Source organism: Notechis scutatus, chromosome 3 (assembly GCF_049901735.1).
Source record: "Notechis scutatus isolate UNSWTSFEM ecotype Mainland chromosome 3, rNotScu1.2, whole genome shotgun sequence".
NCBI classification, from domain to species: domain Eukaryota; kingdom Metazoa; phylum Chordata; class Lepidosauria; order Squamata; family Elapidae; genus Notechis; species Notechis scutatus.
Window position 1 is genome coordinate 204,541,785 of NC_142011.1, and position 26,358 is coordinate 204,568,142.

At 41.3% G+C, this 26,358-nt stretch overlaps 1 protein-coding gene across 20 annotated transcripts in view; it reads right to left on the reverse strand.

The window, feature by feature from the left end:
• The window catches only part of PTK2 (protein tyrosine kinase 2), a 216,056-nt gene that overhangs the window by 17,293 nt on the left and 172,405 nt on the right, over positions 1–26,358 (reverse strand). For 14 of the 20 annotated variants that reach the window (XM_087962244.1, XM_087962245.1, XM_087962241.1 and 11 more), the window contains 4 exons: positions 22,389–22,475; positions 15,954–16,091; positions 11,247–11,378; positions 561–623 (listed from right to left, as the gene is read on the reverse strand). In XM_087962244.1, coding sequence (XP_087818370.1) covers positions 561–623; positions 11,247–11,378; positions 15,954–16,091; positions 22,389–22,475 — 420 coding nt within the window. The remainder of the gene's footprint in view (positions 1–560; positions 624–11,246; positions 11,379–15,953; positions 16,092–22,388; positions 22,476–26,358) is intronic. The other 6 variants (XM_087962246.1, XM_087962247.1, XM_087962242.1 and 3 more) reach the window with 1 other exon arrangement.

The window sequence follows — 26,358 nt, forward strand, 5'->3', positions numbered from 1 at the left end:
GTGTGCATCATGACCATGAAAATAAACACAAACACACCTCCTTCACACTCCACACATTGAACCTTTTCCACACATTGAACCCCCGACACTGCACCAATACTGCAGAATTCAGAAGAGCTACTGACCTGGGATAGAAGCTGTTTTCAGTCTATTTGTCCTTGTTTTTATTATTATCCTGTACCGTCTGTCAGTTGGTAATAGTTTAAAAAAAAACAGGGTGCCCAGGATGAGATGGATCTTTGAGAATGTTTTGAACTTTCTTAAGGCGGTGAGAGCTATGAAGCTCTTCCAAAGAGGGGAGAGGGCAACCAGTGATCCTCTGGGCAATGACGTTCACCCTCTGGAGTGCTGCCCTATCTGCCCCTGTGCAATTGGCAAACCAGGCACAGGTGGAGTAAGTTAAGATACTCTCTATGGTGCAGCGGTAGAAGCTCACCAGCAGTTTCTCATTCAGTTTGTATTCTTTTTGTAAGTCATATTATAAATTAATAAAACGGTAAAAGTGAGACAAAAATCAAAAGCAGCATTTTGTTCGACTGGTGGGGGACGTGTGTGCTTACCGGGCCCTGGAGGCTCCCGTCCTCTCGATCAATGCTCCCTCTGGACAGCCTCACGTCGGGTTTCTGAAGCAAGAGAAAAGAAACGTGGTTTTGGATCAGGGGGTTTCAAGAGAGCAGGGCCAGCCGGAGAGCAGAGGAATTAGAACCGTGAGCAGAAGCAAAGGAAATGCTGCTAAGGGGGAGGAAGGGTGGGGAGGAGGAGGCTTTGAGTAAGAGAAATGTTATTACATTCCCCTTCTTTCTATCCCAATGCGTTTCCCAGACACACACACACACACACACACACACACACACACCAACCGGCTTTTGCAAAACGCAGCCACCGAACCTTCTCAAGGCTTCCACCCCATCAAAAACAAAAAAACCAACCACCACCTTTCTATCTACCCACTGTTTGCTTGCACATAATAAAGGCTTTGAGATAAATATTGAGAGTACCATTTCCCCAAGACAACATTGGAAAACCTGCATTTTAAGTTCTCTCAGGAGGAGGAAGAGCAGCAGCAGCAGGAGCAGCTCCGCACAGCTGCCGCTTCTTCCTAGCAGCAGAAGTTTCAACCACAGGATGAGAAACGCAGCGCATTAATTCCCGTTTCCTGCTTGAGGAAAGGCTTAAATGTACTTGGCTCCGTTTGGCTTCCCAAACGGGGCCAATTGCTCAGGCTCTCTCAAAGCACAGAGAGCGGGAACGTGAGGAGGAAGGCTGTCTGCGCCCAACACTGCCCTGTGTTAGGAGAGGAGGAGGAAGGAAGGGAGGGAGGGAGGGAGTGAAGTCTCGTTATTAACTCTTTGGAGAAGACAAGAGAGGGACAGTCTTCTTGGAACTTCAACATTGAAAAAAGAAGGGTTGTGTTCATGAGTACACCCTGAAGTCTTAGGGGCCATACCCATCTTCTGATACTGAATAGAATAATATGCAAAACAAAACTTTAAAAAAAAACCTTTTCCAAACCAAGAAAAGTAAAGAGTTGTGATAGTTGATTCTATCTATCTGTCTGTCACCAACATTTCTCTCTATATATATAATAGATCTATCTATCTATCTATCTATCTATCTATCTATCTATCTATCTATCTATCTAATCTATCTCCATCCATCCTACACAAATCTGTCTATATAAATCTATCAATCTAAACCTTACATAAATGTATCCATTCATTGTACAACTCTTTATCAATCTAAATCTAGTATCAATCTATCTAGACAAATCTATACAGATCTATCGAACTATACATATCCATCCAAATCTACCTACCCACCCGCCCGCCCGCCTTTCTGCAAATCCTTAAACATCTGGGTCATCATTTTAAAAATCACCTTACCATCCGAAGAATATCAGTATCACACCCAACTTGTTACAAATTACCATTATCTCTAGATATTTATCCCAGCTGCAGCCACCTGCACTTCTTTTCCCTGCTGGCTATTCTGTTTGCAGACTTGACACTCCAACAATCAGAGGAGGAGGAGGGATGGCTGTGTGTTTTGAGGCAACACTTTATAGAACCACTGAAACGAAGCCATCGCCCATCAAAAGGTATGTTGTAACAAAAATAGGTCTGTTATTGTTAGAAGTCTTTGTTGAAGAAGATTGGCCCAATTTAAGTGCAAATTAAAAGTATCAAGAAGAACCGGTTGAGCATGTCTACTTTATTTCTTGTATTAAATTGTATTTTTTTTATGAATTTGGAACCACAAGGGCCCAACCTAATTCCTGATTCAACCACACAGCTCCATTTGGTTTTTAGTCAAATATTTTGCTTACAGTTCAATCTACTGCATAGGCTGCTTATGCAGGAAAAACAAAAAACAAAAACCAGGAACTACTTCCTGTTCAGCACCCATAGAGAGAAGTTACTCTATCTCTTAAAGTCTGTAGAGATTCTCAGTCATCCAGGTCATGGAGATGCTTTTTCTTTGGATGACTGAAAATCTCTATAGACTTTTAGCTATACAATTTGGGATGAACACCCTTGGAATAGTGTGGGAATAGGAATGGATTTCCAAGGGGAAAAAAGTGCAAGACTATAGGAACCAGGAGCACTACTCAGGTGACCCTGAGGACACACGTAAATCTTCAAGTGGCCTCAACGACCCTCTAAAACAGGGGTCTTCAAACTTGACAGCTTTAAGACTTGTGGACTTCAACTCCCAGAATCCCTCCTCCAGTCACGTTAGCTCAGGAATTCTGGGAGTTAAAATCCACAAGTCTTAAACTTTCCAAGTTTGAAGACCCTCGCTCTAAAATAATGCAAATGACCAGCTGGAGTAAATCCTTCCATTCCCCACCATTCTGTCAGAGCTGAAGAAGCTTCTTGGATAAGAAGTGAAACAACTTCAAAAGAAAAAACAAGAAAGTCCAGTTGCTTCCTGAAAAAGCACTTTTGGGATACTCTACCTCTTGTTTATCTGTTCATAAATGACTGATTTGCCAGACATTCAAATGGCTCCCCAGTCCTTTGCAACAGGAGTTGCCCACCTTGACATTTCTATGACATTCTGGCTGAGGAATTCTGGGAATCGAAGTCCACAAGTTGTAAAGTTGCCAAGACTGGGGATTCCTTCTCTACAAGGAAGTTTGAAAGTGTATCAGTCTATTTGTGTGCAAAGCTCCTCCAGCAGGAGTGGGACCAGCCATAGTTGGTGGGGTTGCCACCAGACACTCAATCGATACAGTCCGTGGCTCAAGGTTTATTTCCTGTCTTTGCTCCGGGAGCTTCCATGGGATTTCCCTTCGTATTATTGGGATCGTCTCCAACAACTACTCAGTGGGTTGAGAGTGATGGGGCCAAAGTCACCCATTTCAGCTTGCATGGCTCAGAATGGGATTTAGACGCAGGTTTAAATTTTCACAAGCTTTTCAACTTCAAGAAATAGTGATGGAAGAGCTATGGTCTGCTAATGCGGTTTTTAAATGGATGCACCATTAAAACAGAATAATTAATGTGTAACAATGAGAGATATTGCTGGAAAATAAATAATAAATTTATCACCACAGAGGGGTGGAAGATAAATATTAAATTTATCAAGATTTTTTACGCCAAACTATTACTCCCCTGATGGTTAACAAAATGGATTATTCATTTTCTAGAAACTTTTGTAAATGTAATATAATAACAACAAAGCATTTATGCATCTAATTCTCAATGACCCAAGTAGCTTGCAAAAGTCTGTGGGTTTTTTTTAGTATCTGGGGACAATGTTGTAAAGCTCAATCATTCCGGAAGGCAGTTTATTTCAGAATGAAATAAATCTTAAGGCTGAATTCGCCTCCTTAGCAGATGTCTTTCAGTTAAACAGCACCAAAACCATACATCACGACAAAGTATACCAAGTTGGCTTTGTTTATGATGACCGTTGCCAGGATACTTTAAGTCTTTTACTGGAAATCACACATAATTCCCTCTTTAATAGAATGCCAAAATAAGTTGTAGGATTATGCGTCACTTGTCAAAAATAAAATTTGAAAAAGAAAAACCCTGAAACAGAATTTAATTCAACTTGGAAGCCATCTATGGACTGTAATTCTACATATAGACTTGTAATACATACAAAGTTTGGATTTTTGCATACAGTGTTAGCTTTTTGTCTGATTTGTTAAATACAGATGTAATTTTTAGGTGACATAGAAACCTTGATTGGCTCTCATTCTGATTTACAATTCATATTGTACTAATATACTCCCTGATACTAACTTGATTGTTACAATAGTTCTGAAGTCCTAAATTATTCAAGATACTTTAAAATGCAGTTCTAATCTACTTTGGCATTTCATTTTTTTTTTTACAGCTTGTACTTCCTTTGTTTTGCTTTTCTTCCTGGTTCTGCTTTTAAGCATTTACTACATTTTTTTAAAATGTTTCCATAACTCCTAGTTAACAAAACAATCTTCATATGTTCACCACCTCTTTCCTTACCTCCCTACAACGATAGGAGTGCACCCAGTTCATCAGATGAATGCAGATAATATAAAAAAAACACCTTCTGGGATAATAAAATTGATTTATTAAGTCATTCTGTTGCTGTCAAGACCAAGACAGAGACATCCAGCCAAATTCAAGTGGTTCAGTAGAATGAAGTCCACAAACCAATATATGAAAGACCGGAAACAGCCTTTTGATCTGAGAATGCCAAGGAATTTTTTTTTTTTCATCTTCCATATATCCAATGTGGAAGGGATTAACTCAGAATTCAAAAAGATGTATTACAAATTGCAGATTTCTGAAGTGCAGGATCATGAATTAATGGGGCATCTTGAGTATGAGCTAAAGCAGACGGCTTCCATCATTTAGCAGAAGAGGTAGAACAGACGACTGAAGGTACAGGTATCTGCTGAACCTCGTGCATAAATTTTAGTGGCAGAATCCTCCAATCTATTTACAAAGGAGCTATTGTGTGATGGCAACATTTAGAAGATCTGACCCTATGGGCAGATGCCTACAAGACGGTCCTCTCCTACACAAATCAGACGAAGTCCCAAAAGTGCTTTTTCAGGAGGCAACTGGAATTTGTTTTTTTCTTATGAAGACGTTTCAATTTGCATTCAAAAGAAAAAAAAAACGAGGAAGTCCAGTTGCCTCCTGAAAAAGCATTTTTGGAACAACCATGACCTGGATGACTGAGAATCTCTACAGAAATTAGACAAAGGGGATAACTATTTGCAGATGGAGGTCTATTCCCATCTTTAGGTAGACTTCAAGGTTACATTGTATTCAGCTTTCCAATCAAAGGAATTAATTTCTCTGCATGGCAGCCCTAGCACTACCATCTATCTTGTTAACTTTTTAAAGAATAATCTTTTTGTGTAGGCTTCCTCAACTACCAGCTCCTCTTGTTAATTGTGTGTTTATCTTGCAGTATTGTTTCTACGCTCTTTTAAATTTGAAGCTTTTAGCCCAAGGAACAGCATGCGCATATATTTTTAATGAAGTAACAGAAAATCTTAAGGCTCCATGAGCAGCAAAGTGCAGAAGAAGAAAAAAAGAATACAAAGGTTTACAGAAGAAAAGTATCAGAATCAAATGAATTATTATTTCATAAAATAAAGTTTGACATTCCCAGCAAGATTTGGAAAGCGTTTGTGTGTGTAAGGAACCATTCTCTCTAGGAATGTCCCATTATAAAGCTTAAGTATGGCATCTACAATCACTGATATACAACACTAATTATATAGACACACACACACATACACAGTATATGCATACATTAAAAAAAGGAGTCCCTGTGGATTTTACTCCACTAGTCATTGCTGACTTTAGGGGATGGTGCCTATTTCTGTTTGAAGGCCATTGAGGCAATGCTGTCCAAAGACATTTCCGTGGTCACATGACCAGCATGATGTCACAGAGCCCTGTTACTTTCTCACCAAAGGGATAACTATTTATCTCCTCACATTTGCATGCTGTTGGGGCTGAGGTGAGGATGGGAGCTCACCCCGTCACAGGGTGCTCAGGTCTCGAACTTAGGCTGCTGGCTTTCCAGCCAACAAGCCCAGTTTTTTTAAACCATTGAGCCACCGTGCTAGTGTGTGTATGTTTTCCAAGCAGGGCACTGAACATGCACAGAACCACTAGAAGCACTAAAATGAACAACCACCCATTTCCTCAAAAACTCTGGTGTTGTGTCGTAATTTTTTGCTTCACATGGCATTATGTAAACAGCGCCTAACCTGTAGGCATAATATATCTATTGAAGAGCCTCCGTGTGCAGTCTCCAGTTGGGTAAGAAGGCTTTGTTACACAAAGGCAACTGCACACCAGCAGAACCTCCAACAGCAGTGACTTCTGTGCAAACGCCGTAAAACTGAACTATTCACAGGCCTTCGTTGGCTGAATTCTCTGGGGACGTACAAGATATAATTAGCAATAACCCGCCCCTTTCCACAAAGAAAAACTGGACAGTTCTACTGCATTCCATGTCGCTTTTCCTTCACGTAGTGGGAAAAAATGCACAACGGAGGGAAATCACTTCTCTTTTTTTAGAATTAGAATTATTTTATTGGCCAAGCGTGATTGGACACACAAGAAATTTGTCTTGGTGCAAATGCTCTCAGTATTTTATTCTAAAGCAAAAAATAATAATCATAAAACCCAACTTTAGCATTGAAAAAAAAACCCGTCCGTTTTGTTGATGATGATGTTTCCTTAGTAAATCTGGGATGGGCACTGAAGCGTATGTGGGTGGGAATGTTTGAAAATACAACTCTGCAAAGAAATAGCGAGGGCAGTGATAGTCACACACACACACACACACACACACACACACACACACACACACAAACACCCATACCACTGATAAGATGACAGACAATTCATTTGTGCTATCTTTAATGCAAAGCAATGTTTCTCGACCTCGGCAACTCTTAAGGTGCCTGAACTTCAATTCCCTGGGAGTTGAAATCCACATACAGGTGGTCCTCGACTTACAACAGTTCGTTTAGTGGCCGTTCAAAGTTACAACGGCACTGAAAAAAAGGGACTTATGGCTGTTTTTCAGAGTTATGACCTTTGCAGCATTCCCATGATCACGCGGTCGAAACTCAAGACAATTGGCAACTGGTTCATACTTATAACTGCGGCAGGTTCCCCGGGGTCACGCGATCCCCTTTTGCGATCTTCTGCTAAACGAAGTCAAACTGGGGAAGCCGGATTCATTTAACAACCGAGTTACTCACTTATCCACTGCAATGATTCACTTAACAATTGAGGCAAGAAAGGTCGTCAAATGGAGGAAAGCTCACTTCACTGTCTGGCTTAACGACAAAAAATCTGGGGCTCAATTGTGGTCGTAAGTCGAGGACTATCCGTGCTTAAAGTTGCTTGAAGTTGACAAACGCTCATAGAGAGAAATTCAGACCCTGATATAAAACTATGATCTTGGCAATGGTGATCAGTACCAACGTTTTGTGGATTAGAAAGATTTGTTAGATAGGAATGGCTAGTTAGGTATTAATGTCTAAAAGGAAACCGTGTAGGCTGGACTGTGTTTATGTACTAAGAGGAGTTGGAAGTCAATGCATCCTTTTCTTTCTTTTTTCTCTTTCCCTTGGCATCTACACACCCTTTTTCCCACTCCCTTTCCTTCCCTTAATTTCCTAACTTTTTCTTCTCTTCTTTGTATTTTATAGAATTGAAAATAAGAAATATATATTTTGGAAGTAAGATACACTCCAATGAAGGTTGACCTGTACCAGGTTTAAAAAAAAACAAAAAACACCATGCAACCAATAGGAGAAAATACACCCTGCCCCCAAATCGTCTCTAACTTCCTTTGCAGCCTGAAACGAACTCAATATTTCTATTTATGTGCTGACTTAAGTCAATGCCTTCTTCCCCCTCCTCTCCATGAGGAGAGAATGGAAATTAAGATTTAAGGAAATACGCTGAGCATCTTCAGGCTTTTAAAATGTTCCTTTCTGGTTTTGGCTGCTGCTGGGGAAACATTTCTTGCTTCTACTGTTTAAGAGGGAAATCAACCCCAGCATTGGCAGGACACCAATGCGATGAGCAGCAGCAGGAGCCCCAAATGACTCTGCTTGAAGTGCCACCAATGTTAACATTATTTTCCTTCGGGGAAAACTTTCTTCCGAACAGCATAGCCCAGCGTGCTGAGAGCATTGAGTGCACAATAGCAATAGCCCTTAGACTTATATACCCCTTCACAGTGCTTTACAGCCCTTTCTACATGGTTTACAGAGTCAGCATCTCACCCCCCCCAACAATCTAGGTCCTCATTTTACCGACCTCAGAAGGATAGAAGGCTGAGTCAACCACTGTGCCACCATGACTCCTGTGCTGGCATGAATGTGTACAGTTGTCAGAAAAATGTGCATATCCTATTAAAGTCTACACACAGGGACCCCAGGAGCAGCCATGAAACACTCTGGCTGCTATCTTGCCTCTGTAACACAGATAGTCCTCAACTTACGACCAGTTGCTTAGTGACTAAGGTTCTGATGGGTTTGCGGGTTGAAAGTTGTCCCCATCCCTTCCCTCCCCTCCCCCCCCGGGTCCCATGACTATCCCCCCAGCACCTGACAACCAGGGTACAATTACAGTTGTTTGCTGTGTCCTGCAGCTGTGTTCTGAGCCACAAAGACCAGGAGTGGCTTCCAGTTTTCAGCAAAACCAGCCCCGTAGCAAACCAATGGTTTGCTTAACGACAGCAATCGTTCCCTTAATGTTTGTTTAATGGCCACTGGAAAGAAGATCATAAAATCAGGACAGTCGGGTTGAATGACCTGCTGTACGACCATCATGATTTATGGCCATAAAGGGGAGGACCGAAGACTACCTCTGTTCAATTTGATTATGTAAGTAAGGGTGAATGCACCCTGGCCAATCACAAAAACAACCAATTGAAGTTAAAACAGCCAACTGAGGTTATAAGAGGTTATAAGAGATTAAAAATAACCACAGTCCTTGACTTACAAAGTTCATTTAGTGACTGTTCGATGTTACAACAGCACTGAAAAAAGGAACTTATGGCCATTTGTCACACTTATGACTGTCAGCTTTGGAACCCATATTAGCACCAGAGTGCTCCAGGGTCCCCTTGAAGGGGGAAGAGGGGGTTAAGTGGCTTGATGCAAATGTGCTAACCCCTTGTTGTGTTTTGTTTATTGTATTTTTCAGGATGTGATTTTTTTTCAAGGGGGGACAGGAAGCCTGTCAGCTTTGGAAGCCATATTAGCACTAGACGCTTTCCCACTGCCACCTTCTTGAGCCTGGGAAAATGGGAGGGGAGAATTTCTTGCAGCGTATGTGGTTAGACATAATAGCATTCTTCTTCTAAGTCAAGGTCATGTTATTTCTGCACCTGGCTGAGGAGCGGTTGAGGGGACGTCTCAAGTTGGGATGGATGATGATTGGGGCATGTGTTTTGGTTCTCCGGCAGCAGGTGCGGACGGCTGAGGTCTCGAAGAGCTAAGACTCAGATGAGGGGGGAACTTTTCAAAACAAGTCACAGCTGGGGGGGGAAACGGAGAACCAATGTAGTTCAGTAGGATGGCAACCAATGTATTGTATATAAAAGAGTAAAAAAATATTGTCACTTCACTTCCCGGGAAGTAAACTAGGAAAAAAGTGCTTAAAAAATAATTTCATGAAAACCCGTTGGGAAATTTACTGGCGCTGCCTTTACTTTTATAGGCAATAATATGTTGAACTTTTGGAATAAAATCTGTTTCTCCCCCAAAAATATTCCTACCCAGTTTTAAAATGGAATTTTACATGAAGTTGTTCAAAGAACTGGCAAATACCCTTTTCACTGTTTTTGCACAATTTGAACCCCAGTGGCACAACAACAGATTAGAACAACTGGAATGAACTTTCTGGATATAAAAAAAAAATTGATGTGAATATGTATGTACATGTGCATTAAGTACTGAGCAAACAATTCCCTTTATTTCCCCTTTAGAGCAGTTACGTCAAAAGCTCACACACCAATTGGGAGTGGGGTGCCTGTTCCATCTTCATTCGAAGGGAAGAGACTGTCAATAGATAGTTCAGAATAATTCCATCAAGAATAGTTGCAGCTGCTTATTTCCCCGCCCTTGGGAACAACATTGTTTTTTCCTTATTTGGTAGCCTTAAAGGAAGTGTGCAAGCAAGCTTCATGAAAACAAATTCTTCATGTCCAGCTGTTTTGTAGGCTAGATAGCAATGCTTTACTTTGAAAAAGATTAATTATTCAGAGACATTAGCTACAGGGAAAGATAAAGAGATCGCAGCTGAAATTTTACATTATAGCTTACAGTGTAATTTTTTTTAAAAAAAGAAGAAGAAAACCATACCGCTGCAGATGTATTATTCAGTCTGTGAAGAGTTTGTTGGTTTGGATAGTGCTAATCCCAGCCTAAAACTCAGCCTCAGAAAATATAGAGTTACCCAAGCTCTAAGCTTGCTCATGTTTTGAGAGAGCCACAAAATAACAAAATAAGCCTCTTAACTTAAAGAAGGCATCTTCTTGATCAAGTGTCTCTATATACAGGTACTCCCATCATTCCGAAATTGGTAAAATAAGGACCCAGCTTGTTGGGGGAAATATGCTGATGTTGTAATCCCTCAGAGAGTGCTGTAAAGCTTTGTAAATGTTACTGCTCAACTTTTAAAGACGGTCTGAAGTCGTGACAGGACTGACAAAAGTGCCTTATGACCCATCCTTAAAGTTATAACCGTCTCACCGTCAGTCACATGTGCAACGAAGATTGAGGTGGACTTCTACCGTGTTTCCCTGAAAATAAGACCCTGTCTTATTTTTTTTTCCACAAAAAAAAGGCACCAGGTCTTATTTTCGGGGGATGTCATCCACTGACTAACCTCACTTGCGCTTTCGCTGTCAGAGGCCTTCAGGAACTTCTTCTTCTGTGGCAGGCAAGGCTTTCCTGAAGGCCTCTGCAGCTGATAACAGAGCTGGAGGGAGATGGATGGTTCAGAAATGTGAAAAATAAATAAAGGGGACAAAAATAAATATCTGAAGGGAATACTTTAAAAGGCTGTGCTGGTGGGAAAGTTAGCAAGCATTTAATGGAAATAAGAACTGATTTCTTATCAGATATATAAAGAAAGAGAAGCGTGACTCACTTATACTTTGGCAAATAGCATATATATATATATATATATGCATTGAGAGGGAAAGAGCTTGTTGTAATTGCAACAAGGAAACAAAAAATAAAAAAGTATTACCAGAAATCTCTCCTCCTTTTCCAGCCACCTCTGGTCTTCCTCCATTTCTTGTTGCTGTCGTATCAATCTCTCTTCCATTAGATGTGCTGGTAGGACCTGTCCCATCCCACGCATATCCAAACTGCCAGAATCCTACGAAGCAGGGCAGGTGAACAGAAAAGACACAAGCTAAAAGGCTAACTTTCAATCATTTTTATTTTAATGTTATTGCCATCAACACAGAGCCTGCTTTTCTTTTTAAAGCGAGAATATACTGCCATCCTGGTTTTCTGGGCTAAAGAAAAATGACGGGAAACAATATACGTAGTACAAATGACCTAATATATTTAGTTTTGGCTATAAGAGAATACAGAAGAAGAGTTGGAAGGGACCTTGGAGGTCTTCTAGTCCAACCCCCTGCTCAAAGCAAGAGACCCTATACCAGTGATGGCTAACCTTTTCGGTACCGAGTGCCCAAACTGGAACGTGCGTGCATGCGCATGTACCGGAGCACCAGAAACCTGAAGACCAGCTGGCTGGTACACACATGCCTGTTTTGAGGGCATTTGAGGGGGTTGTTTTCAGGCCAAAAACAGTCTGAAAATGGCCCGGAAAATGGCCTGATAATGACCCAAAAAATATCTGGAAAATGGCCTGAAAACAGCTTGGAAAATGGCTCAGAAAATGGCCTGGAAAACAGTCTGAAAACAGCCTGGAAAACAGTTGGAAAACTGCCCAGAAAGCAGCCTGAAAATGGCTTGGAAAATAGCCTGAAAACAGTCTGAAAACAGCCCAGAAAACAGCCTGGAAATGGCTTGGAAAATAGCCTGAAAACAGTCTGAAAACAGCCCAGAAAACGGCCTGGAAATGGCTGGAAAATAGCCTGAAAACAGTCGAAAAGGAGCCTGGAAAACAGCCCAGAAAACGGCTCGGAAAATGGCCTGGAAAACAGCCAGAAAACAGCCTGAAAAAACGGATTGTTTTTTGGCCACTCTTGGGCCATTTTCAGGTGCTCCGGTGCCCACAAAGACCAGCTGGCTGGCGTGCCAGAAACCAGAGAGCAGCTGGCGATGGCACGCATGCCACAGGTTCACCACCAGGGCCCTATAACCATTCCGGTCTCTTCTTAAAAACCTCCTGTGATGAAACACCCACCACTTCTTCTCTGTGACCGTCCCTCAAATATTGGGAAATTACTATCATGAAACCCCCTAGACCTCTTTATTAGAATAGACATCCTCAATTCCTGCAACCCGTTCTTCATATGTTTTAGCCTCCAGTCCCCTGGTCATCTTGGTTGCTCTTCTCTGCACTCTTTCCAGAATCTCAATATCTTTTTTTATATCATGGCGACCAAAACCGGACACGGTATTCCAAGTGTGATCTTTCTACCAGTGCAGTATAAAGCGATAATAGCTTTTATAGATTAAAATTAAATACCGCCATGAAACCAAAACTTTGCTAACCTAGTTCAGTAGTAACTTCAATAATTAATGCAAGGATTTAAAAGCAAGTTTGGGTAACAGAAAAGGTTCATCACACAGAAAATATGCTTCACAAAGAGGCATACATTAAAAACACAGACTTTTAAGGTAAAGAATGGTTGGAGATTTCACCTAATAGTGGACTTCTTTGTATTAGGAAAACCACAGATGACTCAGGTAGCAATTAAGTCAATGCTTGGCATTATAATCCAGTGTTCCCAGGACTGGCACCCCTTGATATCTTGACAACGATTTCCAAAATTGCTAGACAGTATGACTAATTATTGAGAGCTCTAGCATTGATGCATCTCAAGGTCATGAAGTTGTGAAGCTAGCTTCACACAATCCACACCAACATATACATCTATTTACTTTACTGAAGTTTTTGTGGCACCCCAAAAAAACCTTCTTTCACAGCAAGGAAGAATTTCCACATAGATCATGGATGATCAGCAAACATTTCAAATGCTTTCTGCCGATCATCACAGACTTCATATTTGAAGCATCCATGTATGTAAGTATTCTGCAATGCCTGTTTGTTGTGATATGTGTTTACTGCATGCTGTGACAAATTATGGAAAACAAGGAGCAACTTTGAATTTAGAGTTGAAACGGGTGAAAAATGCGTAAGAAGTAACTTTTGTCTTTCTTTCTTTCTCTCTCTTTCTCTCTTTCTCTCTCTCTCTCTTTCTTTCTTTCTTTCTTTCTTTCTTTCTTTCTTTCCTACGTGAGTGTGTATGTATGCACGCACGCAAACCTCCATGTGAGTCTTTACCCTGCAGAAAAGAAGCCGCCAGAAAGGCATACAAACGGTATGCTAAAATGGATGTCCATCTTACTCACTTTGAGAAACATCTGTAATAGTTTTCTTTCAAATATTTTTCTTATTATATCTCTCGGATGAAAATGGCATTTGGGGAAGCAAACAATAAAATACAGATTTCTTTTAAGCCCTAGCTGGTTTTAATTATGTTTTAAGACCTGTGTAGGGATAGTCAACTTAAATGCAGAGTTGGGTTTCTTTCTTTCTACTTTGACACTTGAAAAAAGCACAAGAAAAGAAGTAACAACAGCCACCCAACTAAACTTTCTGTCCCCAAGAAATATCTTTAAATGCTAATCAGTGCTTGAATGAGGTTCTTACCCAACTGGGAAAACAATACAATAGCAACAGGGACAGATAAATAGAAATGACCTTAACAACCACAAAAATCTGCTTGAGATAATATTTTTGAAACAGAGTGGGTTTGATTTAAATCAAATTGATTTAAATCACTAGTAAAAAGGCCTGATTTAAAACAACTCGATCTACATCATAATTTTTAAAGAGCAGCCGTCATCTCTGCTGTAAAATTGTATGAATGCACTAATGCAATGCATGTTATCCCAACTTGCAGAGCTTGGGTCATTGAATGAGTCTACCAAAAATGTAAATATTGCAGAATATACAGCCTCCTGCTACATAACTAAGCTCCATTTCATGCTGAATAAACTAAATTATTAATGTATCTTAAATAGTAAACTATCTTTAGAGAGATTTTTATTCCAAAAGCATTTTACTAAAATAAATTTGATTTATAAAAAAAATCCGATTTAAATTTTAAAAATCCATTCTTTTTATTTATTTAAAAAAAAAAACGTTGATTTTTATCCACCCTGGTTTGAGGTGGCTTCACCCCAATTTCTGCAATACTTTATTCAAAGCATAACCAACTGCATCCAGGAATAGTCCAAGAGTTGAAGAAATCATTATGACAAAAGAGTCACACACTGATCCCAAGTCAATAATGCATATCCAGAACAGCTGAAGTTTCAAAATACATTAGAAAGTATGCAGAAACAATCCAACAGGGAAGGTAGCTGAACGAACGTCTTATCGTTGCCCACTACGTGGTGGAATCAAAGCTGCTGGTTACCCAATCAGCCATCCATCACCTGCTTTTATAATCCACGGAAAGGTCTGACACACTTTGTGATGAATCTCACTTATCCAAGTGTTGCCTCCATGCCTTCAGAGCGAGGATGGGCCACTATGGCCCCTTTTATGACCTGTAATTCCTGAGCCAGACGTGTACAGTCCACAGGTCATCGAAGGGCCATAGCTGCCCATCTCTGCCAACTTATAGACTTACATCACTGCTACAGTAAAGCTTCTAGTGAATTCTAGCTTCTGTTCAATCATGCTAATTCCAAATTTTCCATCAACATGATTCCACCCATTTCACTGCCACCAACATCATTTCCAAAATGTTTTGGGTTCTGTGCAGTGGGTAGATCCAGTCTTTGAATGTCAAGTCAAGAATGTCAAGAATGACACGTCAATCGTTAAGTGCTAACTGAATTCAGAGCATCAAACATTTGGAAGAAGGGGAACTTCACTGGTCTTGCAAAAGATGTAAGCCACACCAATTCTAACAGAACTGTAAAAATTTCCTCCTAGCTAGGCCACAATAATCTACATAACAGAAATAAACTAAAGCTGTATCCTGCCAAATGAGGCAACAAATATCAATAATGACATACCCACACTTCAGGAGTGTGATTCAACAGGTGTAACAACTGGTTCGGTGAGTGTGCACTTTACGTGCGTGCGCAGAGGGTTTGCGACTGACCTTCTCCTGCAATCCTGCACTCTTCCCTGTGTGTTTAACAGCTGACGCATGGCAATCCACTGTGCCGCGCGAATCAGCTGAGCTTGAAAACCAGGAAATAAAGGTCAGAATAGATCGTCAGAGCTGAACCGTCCTGAATACCACCACCGCCACACTTGCCATGGAAGTCATGAAACCTCAACACTGTCTCGAAATTTGAAGTGGATGAATAAAGAGCCACGGGAATAGCAGAATAAGAGAGTTGGAATGGACCTTGGAGGTCTTCTAGTCCAATCCCCCCTGCTGAAGCAGGAGACCCTATACCATTTCTGACAAGTGGCTATCCAGTCTCTTCTTGAAAGCCACCAGTCATGGGAGCACCTACAACGTCTGAGGGCACGCTGTTCCCTTGGTAGTTAAATTATTCCTAAATAGCTCTTTGGTATGGGCTAATTTGACAGTCCACATGAGTTCACAGGAAATATCCATGAGCAGACCCACCTCAACTTTATCAGAAAGGTTAACTGACAAATCTAGGTGGCCCTTCAATTCCCCCATAATATTTAAGGAATATAATAAATGCATCAGCACAGAGATACATCAAAAAGAGGGAGGGGGGAAAATGGTCTGTGAAATAACTGGGTGGAAATTACCTCCATGTTGGGTTGCCACATGGATATTTCTTGAGACCGATGGTTCCAGGAATCTGTCTGATCCAAAAGAGAGGCTTGTCCTTGATAAATGCTACCTGCCAGGGTTGGAATTCCATGGGAACCGGGATAGCCTGAAACCTACCAAAAGATACAGACAAATGCTTCAGGACGTTGTGAAGTCTTCCATCAGAACTCCCCATGCTGTAGGAATTTATAAATAGAGGCAGTGGCAGGAGAGGTACGGAAAAATAATCGGGGAGGGGGGGAATAATGGGCATTGTTGCTTGCAATCAAAACGTGATGTATGTATCTAATCACGCATCCAATACTTAGCCTGGTGTTAACCAAACATTTATTTCCTGGTGGGGGAGGGAGAAATGATTGGATTTATTTATTTTTTTATTTTATTAAGCTTATCTGCTGTTCCAAATTTCAACCAACTCTGAATGGCTTACAATCCTACCATTCATAGACAAGATTAAAACAGCCAAAGAACAGCTTGGCTTCCTGAATCCCAAGTGTGTTGAGATTGTACCCAGCTTCCCTGAGGATGCTGTTTCAAGAGAAAGGGGACAAAGATGAAGAAGGCTTGTCTTCAATGACATTCTTAAGAGAAGGGAACCCAGAGGCAGCCCACTTTTTTCTGATTTAATTGGAAGGCAGAAACTCCTGGGAACAAAACTTCTGTAGTTATCGAAGTCTTGAGAAAGGAAGGGTTTTTAAAGGTGACAACCAACAACCCGAGGCATGCTAGTATCTAACTGTGGTATCCTACACTAGCTATAGCTTCTAAGAATAGAATCAGAAGAGCAGGAAGGGATCTTGGGAGGCTTCTAGTCCGAGCCCCTGCTCAAGCAGGAAACCCTAATGCCATTTCAGACTAGTGACTATTCAGTCTTTTCTTAAAAGCCTTCAGTGGAAGCACCTACAACTTCTGAAGTAAAGCTGTTCCACTGGTTAATTCTCCTCGCTGTCAGAAAATTTTTCCTTATTTCCAGGTTGAATCTCTCCTTGATCAGTTTCCATCCATTGTTCCTTGTTTGGCCTTCAGGTGCTTTGGAAAATAACTTGACCTCCCCCACTCCTCTCTGTGGCAGGCCCTCACATATTGGAAGACTGCTATCATGTCCCCCCTGGTCCTTCTCTTCTAGCCAAGCCCAAATCCTGCAACCATTCTTCATATGTTTTAGTCTCCAGTCCCCTAATCATCCTGGTTGCTTTTTTCTGCACTCTTTCTAGAGTCTCAGCATCTTTTTTTATAGTCTGGTGACCAGGAGACTGAGTTCTAGTCCTGGCGTAGGCATGAAAGCTGGCTGGGTGGCTTTGGGCCAATCACCAGGAGACTGGGAGTTCTACCCTGTTTCTCCAACAATACGGCCTCCCCCAATAGGAAGTCCCAGCATGTTTTATAGGCATGAAATGAAATTAAGCCCCTCCCCCCAAATTAAGGCCTATATTAAAACATGCGAAATGGGGGGGAAATGGCAGGGGGGGGCTTGCTGTTAGGAAGTATTTTTGTTGCACACCCAGATATGGTGCTGCCTGCGTTGACCCTGATACAAAGTGCCCCACCAATGCCGAGGTCAACATCCAAGCCGTCGCTGCCCGCCTTAAGATGCAAAGGGGAAGGAATTAAGTCACCCCCGAAAAGACAGCCTAGCCGTTTTTTCGGGGCTCAAAAAAAAATAAGACCCGGCCTTATTATATGAGAAACACGGTAGTTCCATCTGAAGTGCTGAGTGACTTTGAGCCAGCCCTAGGAAGCAGGCAATAAGAGATCCCTTTTGAAACCTTGCCAAGAAAATTTCAGGGGCCGGTCCAAGGAGTTGCCAAGAATCAAGATGAGCTCTTAAGCACACACAGGTATGCCATATTTCTCATATGGACATCTTGGAACATACTAGAATACTGCTATCAGTCCTTCTTTTCTCTAAACTAGCCATACCCAATTCCTGCAACTGTTCTTTGTATGTTTTTGTCTCCAGGCTTTTAATCATCTTAGTTGCTCTTCTCTGTACTTTTTCCAAAGTCTCAACATCCTTTTTTATAATGTGGTGACCAAAACTGGATGCGGGATTCCAGGTGTGGCCTTACTAAGGATTGTTTATATAACCAAGGATCGTAGTAGCCTTTTTGGCTGTTGCCACACGTTGCTTGCTCATGTTTAATTGACCGTCCACGAGGACTCCAAGGTCCTTCTCACACAGTTACTGTGGTTTTCACAGTGCTTTTCAAGAATATTCCCAGATGCGGTGTATTGCAGTAGTCCAAATGGGAGATGAGTAAAAAGAGCCCCCTGCTCCCCAAAAGGTCATAATTGAAACAACAGATGAAATCCTGCAAAGATCCTCTTGGCCACAGCAAGACTTGTGAGTCCAAGAGGACCTCCAAAGTATGAGCCAGTTCAGTGTAGAGCAGGGCTGTCAAACTCCTGGCCCATGGGCTGGATGCATCATGCACTGGTCACGCCCGGTTTAGCAAAGGGGGGAAAAGTCTCTATACATTACATGACGATGCCATGACAATGTGAGTTTGACACCTCTGGTGTAGAGCATAACTGGAGACCACGTATCCTTACAGTCTAATGGCTTCTGACTCCATAACTACTTGCTGGAATGAATCCTATCCTAGCCAGGCACTGGCAGCTTCCAAGGATTTCAACAGCAACTCAGTTGCATCCCCTGTTCAACTTGGGGTTCAACTGGACATCATTGGCAAAGTGATGGTACCTAACCTCCTAAAGGTGACCTCACCTAGCAGTTTTACGTCATTGCTAAATTGGAATGGAGAAAGCAACAAACCATGAAAGACCCCATGATAGAGGGCAATTGGTTTCAATCTCTGTCCACCAGCACTATAAACTGGAACCATCCCATTAAGTTGGGACAATTACTACAGAAGAGTAGCTCCCATTCCCAAGTGCTGGCCCATAAACATGTCTTGCTCATTGACCTCAAGAGTCACTGAGAGGGGGAAGCAGGATCATGAAAGTTTCACTCCCACCAGAAGCCACCCACAAGTATAATCAATTTAGTTTTAACTGCCTTGTGTAACCTTGAACCCAAACTAAAAAGAGTCAAGGTCATCTACTTCCTTCTGGCCAGCTGTACTTGCATACCTACCACCTTCTCAATAACCATCCCCCCCCAAATGAAGGTTGAATACTAGATCAGGGGTCCCCAAACTTGGAACTTTAAGACTTGTGGATTTCAATTCCCAGAATTCTCCAACTCCAAGCTTTGCTGGCTGGGGAATTCTTAAAGTTGAAGTCCACAAGTCTTAAAGTTGCCAAGTTTGGAGATCTCTCTGAACTAGATTGTAATGCTTCAAGTCAACAGGGTCACGTTGGTTTCTTGACAGGAGGCATACCAAGATCCACCGAGGCTGGAGGCAACCACCTTCTTACTCAAGAAATCATTTTCCATGGCATGATCCATCTTCCTGTCATCTGCCTTAGAGGCTTTCGCAAACCCAGCATCATCAGAAAGCTAGCCCTCTTCATTTGAACATGATCAAACTCATCCTAAATAACCCCACAGGAAGTAAATCTCAGTCAATTCCATAGAAACAGCCCAGCTGGCTTCCAACTCAGGCAAGATCGTAAGGAACTTTTTCCACCAGATACTCCAAATATTATTCGTAGAACACCAACAAAGGCTATTTTAGCCCATCCTTGCCTAAAAGGGTTTGAGTCACTATATAAAAAAAGTAGTAACATTAAGAGTGGTGAAACATTCATAGGTTGCTCCTTTTTATAGGTAGTCCTCACCCAACCACCACAACCGAGAACGGCAACTCTGTTGCCAAGGTCATTAAGTGAAACATGGGATCATGCCAGGTTTATCACATCGCTTAATGACCTGCAGTCATTAAGAAAATCACGACAGTTGTTTGATGAGACATCTCCATGAGTTCACTTGTTGAAAGCCAGTTGCGAATGGAAATCAAATTACTGAGGGGATACTACAATAGTAGTAAATTTGAGAGCCAGTCCAAAAGATGTCTATGGGGATTCTCAGTCATTCAGGTCATGGTTGTCCCAAAGGTGCTTATTCTAAAAGGCAACTGGACTTTCTGGGTTTTTTCTTCGAAAACGTTTCACTTTTCATCCGAGAAGCTTCTTCAGTTGTAACTAGTACTGAAGGAGTTTCTTGGATGAGAAGTCGTAAAGGTATTTTGTTCAGCACATCGTAACTTCAAATGGTCCTTAACAGGGCAATTATTTAGTGAAGACTATCTGCAGTGCCATGAGATAGCCTTGAACATGAACATTTACTCAGCTTCAGTTGGTTGTCTTCCATTAGTGAAGTTCTGGGTATCTTTTCTGTCATTTCACTCCATTTTATCTAGGGCAGCCACTATGTTCCAAGAGGCAAAGCTTCAATACAACTGCTCACCAAAACCGTAGGGACTTCCCCAGGCCCCCTCAGAAATCATCAAGTGCCTTGTTGTTGTTAGTTACAAAGTTGTGTCCGACTGTCGTGACCCCATGGACAACGTTCCTCCGGGCCTTCCTGTCCTCTACCATCCCCTAGAATCCATTTAAGCTCATGCCCACTGATTCGGTGACGCCATCCAGCCATCTCCTTCTCTGCCATCCCCTTCTTCTATTGCCCTCAATCTTTCCCAGCATTAGGCTCTTCTCCGGTGAGTCCTTCCTTTTCATTAGGGCCTTAGGTTGACTAAATAGGTGTATCTTCCTTACAGAGGTTGGCACAAGTAGTCAACTTCAACTGGGATCCGATCTGCAACTTTCCACATAAATTAAATTCATTATGACCACCAGGGACTACCATGGCTGCCATGGTACTCCTGAATTCCTGAAGAGCTTCTGACCTTTCAACCTCATACTCTTATGGTATTAAAACTTTCAATACACAGATGATATACAAGCACATGGTGTTCACGAAGATCAGGGGTATCCAACTCTGGCAACTTTAAGACCTATGGACTTCAACTCCCAAAATGTTTCAGCTAAATAGCCAGCCATGCTGGAGAATTCTGGGAGTGGAAGTCCACAAGTCTTAAAAGGTTGGACACCACTGACTTAGATCAATTAATGTTAATTGATCTAAGTCAGTGGTATCCAACCTTGGATACTTTAAGACCTGTGGATTTCAACTTCCAGAATATAATCTGAAAAGTTTACAAATGTAGAACAGAAAGCTACTAAATAGCTGTTTCCAACTAGCTGGAGAACGTTCTATCATTTCTTCTAATAGGAGAGTATTTTAAAACAAAAGGCTGGCTTTAAAATGTACAGGCATGCTTTCAACGCATTACAAGACTTGTGTGCTTCTGTGCAACAATTGTAAGAAATCCTCAGCTAATACTTTCTACCAAAAGGAAAACGGTTGTTTTTTCTAAAAGACTCTGAAAGGTATACAAAGAGGCACAATCTTAATCACTTTCAAGTCTGTGTGACATTTGCAACTTAGCACATGACCAAAGAGGTGCAGTTGCAAATTCTTTGGATAAAACAGGCGTATTAAAATCCCTTATTTCATGTCCTTCAACCTGGACTTGAGGGGAAAGGTCTGGACCTCTAACTTATGTCCAGGTAGTTCTCAACTTACAACCAGTTGCAACAGCACTAGAAAAAGTGACTTATGACTGGTTCTTATATACTTATAATTATTTCAGCATCCCCACCATCATATGATTAAAATTTGAGCCTTTGGCAACCGGCATGTTCTAACCGTTAAATGGAATCCCAGGGTCCCGGGATCACCCTTTGTGACTTCCCCAGCCAGCTTCTGACAAGCCAGGTCGTTGGGGGAAGCTGGATTCCCTTAACGACTGCCATGTTTCACTTAACAACTACCACAATATGCTTAAAAACCATGGCAAAAAAGGTTGCAAAATCGGGTGTGACTCCTTTAATAATTCACCTTGCTTTGCAAGAGAAATTTTGATCCCAAATATGGTCATAAGTTGAGGACTGCATGTAACAACTATCATATTATTCCTCTTAAGACTGCTTTTTTCAGGGCTATACATGCTCCTTCAACACTTTTCACAGGGCTCCATTTTTAATCCCCTGATTATCCCCAAATGATTCTTAAAGGACCTAGGACTGGGTGAGCTCTCACAGATCTCTACAAGCTTTGGCCAAAATTATGACTTTCAATGCAAAAGAATAGCAAAATTTTAAAACACATGATGGAAAAAAAATCCTATTAATTGAAGTTAATATTAATTAAATGCTATTTTTCTTCCCGCCCTCAGCCCAAAGAAGGGTGTACTTCATGATTACTCATAGTCCACACTTATGTTGACTTCTCCCTTAATCATCTGAATCATATATCTATAAACCAAATATAATTAATAAATCAAAAAAAAAAAACCCAACGTACATAATATGATTCTTTCCTCCTATAAACACTTAGGATTGTGAAGTATTAAAGCCATGGAAGAAGGGCTGTATTGTTTTACCTGGTAGTGATTGGGTTGTATCATGTGCTGTGGGCTGGGATAAAATCCTTCACTTGATCTTGGACTAGGATAACCGGGTCTGCTGGGCTAGAAAATGAAAGAAATTAAGAGATCAGCAATACACAATCTTCTACCGAAGCGGGACATTTTAAAAGGATGGCATTAACACACAGTTATGTTTCCCATCTTAATTTGTACAACGCAACCATCTCCTGGATTATTACAATTTACAGAAGGCACAAATACTTTTAATATAGAAGCCGGAACTAGAAAATAGAACATAGAATGACAAAGTTAGAAGGGACCTTAGAGGTCTTCTAGTCCAACCTCCTGCTCAAGCAGGAGATCCTATATATACCATTTCAGACAAGTGGCTCTTCTTCAAAACCTCCAGTGATGGAGCATCTGCAAGCTCTTTCACTGATTAATTGTTCTGTCAGGAAATTTCTCTGTAGACAAGCCCATGTCTACATCGCTTTAACGATGGCAATCTTAGGAGTAACAATAATAGGAAAAACATTACATACAGTAATGTTTTACTATAACAAAAAAGAACTATGTAAGAATCTGACACCATTCTGTCCACTGGAATAAAATTTTGGGGAGCAAAGAATCCTCACCTTGCTATGCTGGTTTAGCACTGAAATAAATAAATACCTGTTCGGAAAACATACTTTGGTGATCAATCTGGATAAATGTGGCAATTAAATCCCTGCCTCTGCAACCCCCCAAAATCTATGGTTGGATGTTCATCAATAACAATATTGTAGTGGAACTGGCTTTTATTTATAAGTATGCCTTGACTTATGACCCGGAATTATAATTTGAACCCAAAATTATAGTTGTAAGTCATTGGGTTCATTAAGTAGGTCACCATGTGACTGCACTCTCTTTTGTATTTTGGGGGCAGTTGCTAAGTGAATGCAATGGTTGTTAAGTGAACACTGTGGTCATTAAGCAAATCCATTTTACTTAATGGATAGTTCTGCTGGAAACTGGGAGCAAAGGCTGGAAACCAGCCAAAAAAGTCATAAATCACAGTCACAAGACTGTGTAACCCTGCAAACTGCCACTAAAGGTAAACTGGCTTGTCAAACACCCCAAATGTGGTTGTGGTGACTGCAAGATGAATGAAAGTGGGTAAGTGTGCAGCCATCGGCAATAATCTTTTTTTTTGGGGGGGAGCTCTGCTGTAACTTTGAACGGTCACTAAGAGAAGAGTCATTAAGTGAGGACTGCCTTATTCCAGATTTTGGGAGTACCACCAGCATTGAATGATGGAGTCCAAGGAACATCTGTCCGGAAAACAGTCTTTTGTTAAGATCAAGTTGTCAAAACCCGATGTGACTTTGGCACAGCTGGAACATCGACACAGATGGGGACCACTGGGAGGGCTCCAGAGATTCCAGCGCAGCCTCCTCCCCCCTACTGGGGGTTCTGCATGTGTCTTGGGCCGCCATTCCCATTGCCAAATTGGCCAGGAATAATCTGGGAAGCAACAGATAAGGAGCGGTTCTTCTTTGAATTCAGCATCTGCTTTTCCATTGGCTCATCCTAAACTTTACTGGGAAATTTCAGGGCGGATGAAATTGTCATCCAAGAATCCAAAGCAGAAGAGAGAAAGTATCTTTTGGAAGACTTTCCTTTTCATCTTAATCTCAAGGAAAAAAACAAAATAAAAAACAAAAAAGACCAGCAAGCTGCTATGTGCTAATTAGGTCTTACCGCTCATTAATCAGAGCTTTCAAAGGATTTGGTAAGGTTCTTTTCTGAGAAGCTGTAATTATGCTCAAGAAAACTACTAAATCTGCTCTGATTATTTCTAAGAATTCAGCATGTAATGCCTTTTAACAATGCCGGCTGATAGACACGGCAGCCTGCTGTGATAATTTGCACCATTTATTTGCGTTTGTAAATTAAGAATGCAAGCCACTTTTCTTTTTCTTTTTTTGCAAAGCACCAGAGTAAATTGATAAAGATATTGGCAAAGATAGCCAGTAACAAGATTTCATTCCTTTCAATGCATTACTTATTTTATCCTGGAAGGAAGATAGTATTTTATTAAAATCAGACTAGACCAAAAAAAAAAAAAAAAGGTTACAGAAGAACTCAGTCACAGCTTCCTCAATGTTGATCCAATTCTTTTGAAATAATTAAAGAACCCTTTGAAGAGGGAGGGATGTCCCAAATCCATGCCGTCCAGGACAAAGCTCCAATTTTAATTCTTACAAAGCGAAGAAAGTTATTACCCACCCCTCTCCTAGAAGAATGAAATATTTTAGGAAATATTTAAAAAGGCAGGATAAAATATTTCCCCTAAAAGAGAAATAAAAATCTTAAAGGAAGCAGAAACCCAGCTCCCTGCCCCCAGCAGGTATTTTGGTACCCATTGAGAAGGATTGGACCAGTCTATCTGCAAGACAAAAGACCTCCAGCTCCAGGGTTTAAGACATATCCCTCTAGGACATAATAGGATTATCTAGCAGCAGGGCTCGCTGCACTGCAAAATTTCCTAAGGATATTGCATCACCCAGCAAAGTTCAACCAAACTTATCTCAGACAAACTCCTAGGATTTGCACATAGCCCCGTGGGAGTCTGACAGCAGCCAATAGAGTACATGTGCTTGCACAGGAACAGGAAGCTCAAGGGCAAGGCCCAAGAGAGGGCATAAATAACCCTCACTCTCAACTCCATGTGTTCAGCTGCCCAGGACCTCAAACCCATGTAGTCCTGTCCATCAGTAAACCATCTTTCCAATCAGCCGCCATGTTTCCATTGTGTTTCTCACCACTTGGAACTGAACCAGATGGATATTTCTTCTAACAGGAGGTTAAATTAATCTTACCTACGGTATGAACGCAGTCTATTCTGAACATCAGCTACGCAGGAGTTAACACAACATTTTTCTCAGAAGGTTTTAAAACCCTTTTAACTAAAGATGCCAGGGCTGAACTGAAGACATGTAAGCATGCCAAACAAAGGAAGTCCTCACTTAACAACTGCCCTGTTTAGCAACCATCTGAAGTTATGACAGTGCTGAAAAACTAACCTTACATCCAAACCTCATATTTATGGCACGAGGAATGTCCCTGTGTTCGATTGCCATTTGCTCACCTCCAACTGCACAAGTATGGAATAGGTGGCACCTGGTTCAACAGCACTATCTGTGAGAGAGATCTAGGAGTCCTGGCGGACAATCACATAACTGTGGGCCGGCATTGTGCTGAAGTTGTCAAAAAAGCCAATGCAGGCCTAGGATGCATCAACAGAGGGATCAGGAGCGCATTCAAGATCACATGAATTTTATACTGCGCTGGTTAAGACCACACTTGGAATACTGCACCCAATTTTGGTCACCACACTCCGAAAAAGATGTGGAGACTCTAGAAAGAGTGCAGAGAAGAGCAACCAGGATGATTATGGGACTGGAGGCTAAAACATATGAAGAAAAGTTACAGAAACTGGGCATGGCTACTCTAGAAGTACCAGGGGAGACATGATAGCAGAGTTCCAATATTTGAGGGGCTGCCACAGAGAAAAAAGGTTCAATTTATTTTCCAAAGCACCTGAGAGCAGGACAAGAAGTAATGGATGGAAGCTTATCAAAGAGATTAAAACTAAGGAGGAATTTCTTGACTATGAGAACAGTCAATCAGTGGAACGGCCTATCTTCAGAAGTTGTGGGTCACTGGAGGTTTTTCAAAAGATACTGGACAGCCATCTGTCCACATATGGTCCCCTGCTTGGGAAGGCTTTGGACAAGGTCCCGTCCAATTCCATGGTTCTGTATTCTGGTCCAAGCAGGATTGTGCATGAAACATTCAGGATGATGATGATAACGTGGAACACTTCTGCTGAGATTGAACTGAAGCATTCCAAAGTAGCCTTTGCAGAAAATGGCCAGTTTAACACTTGTCACACGTCTCTCTCTTAGCAATTTTTCAACGGCTCTCAGCCAAAGCCTACTCT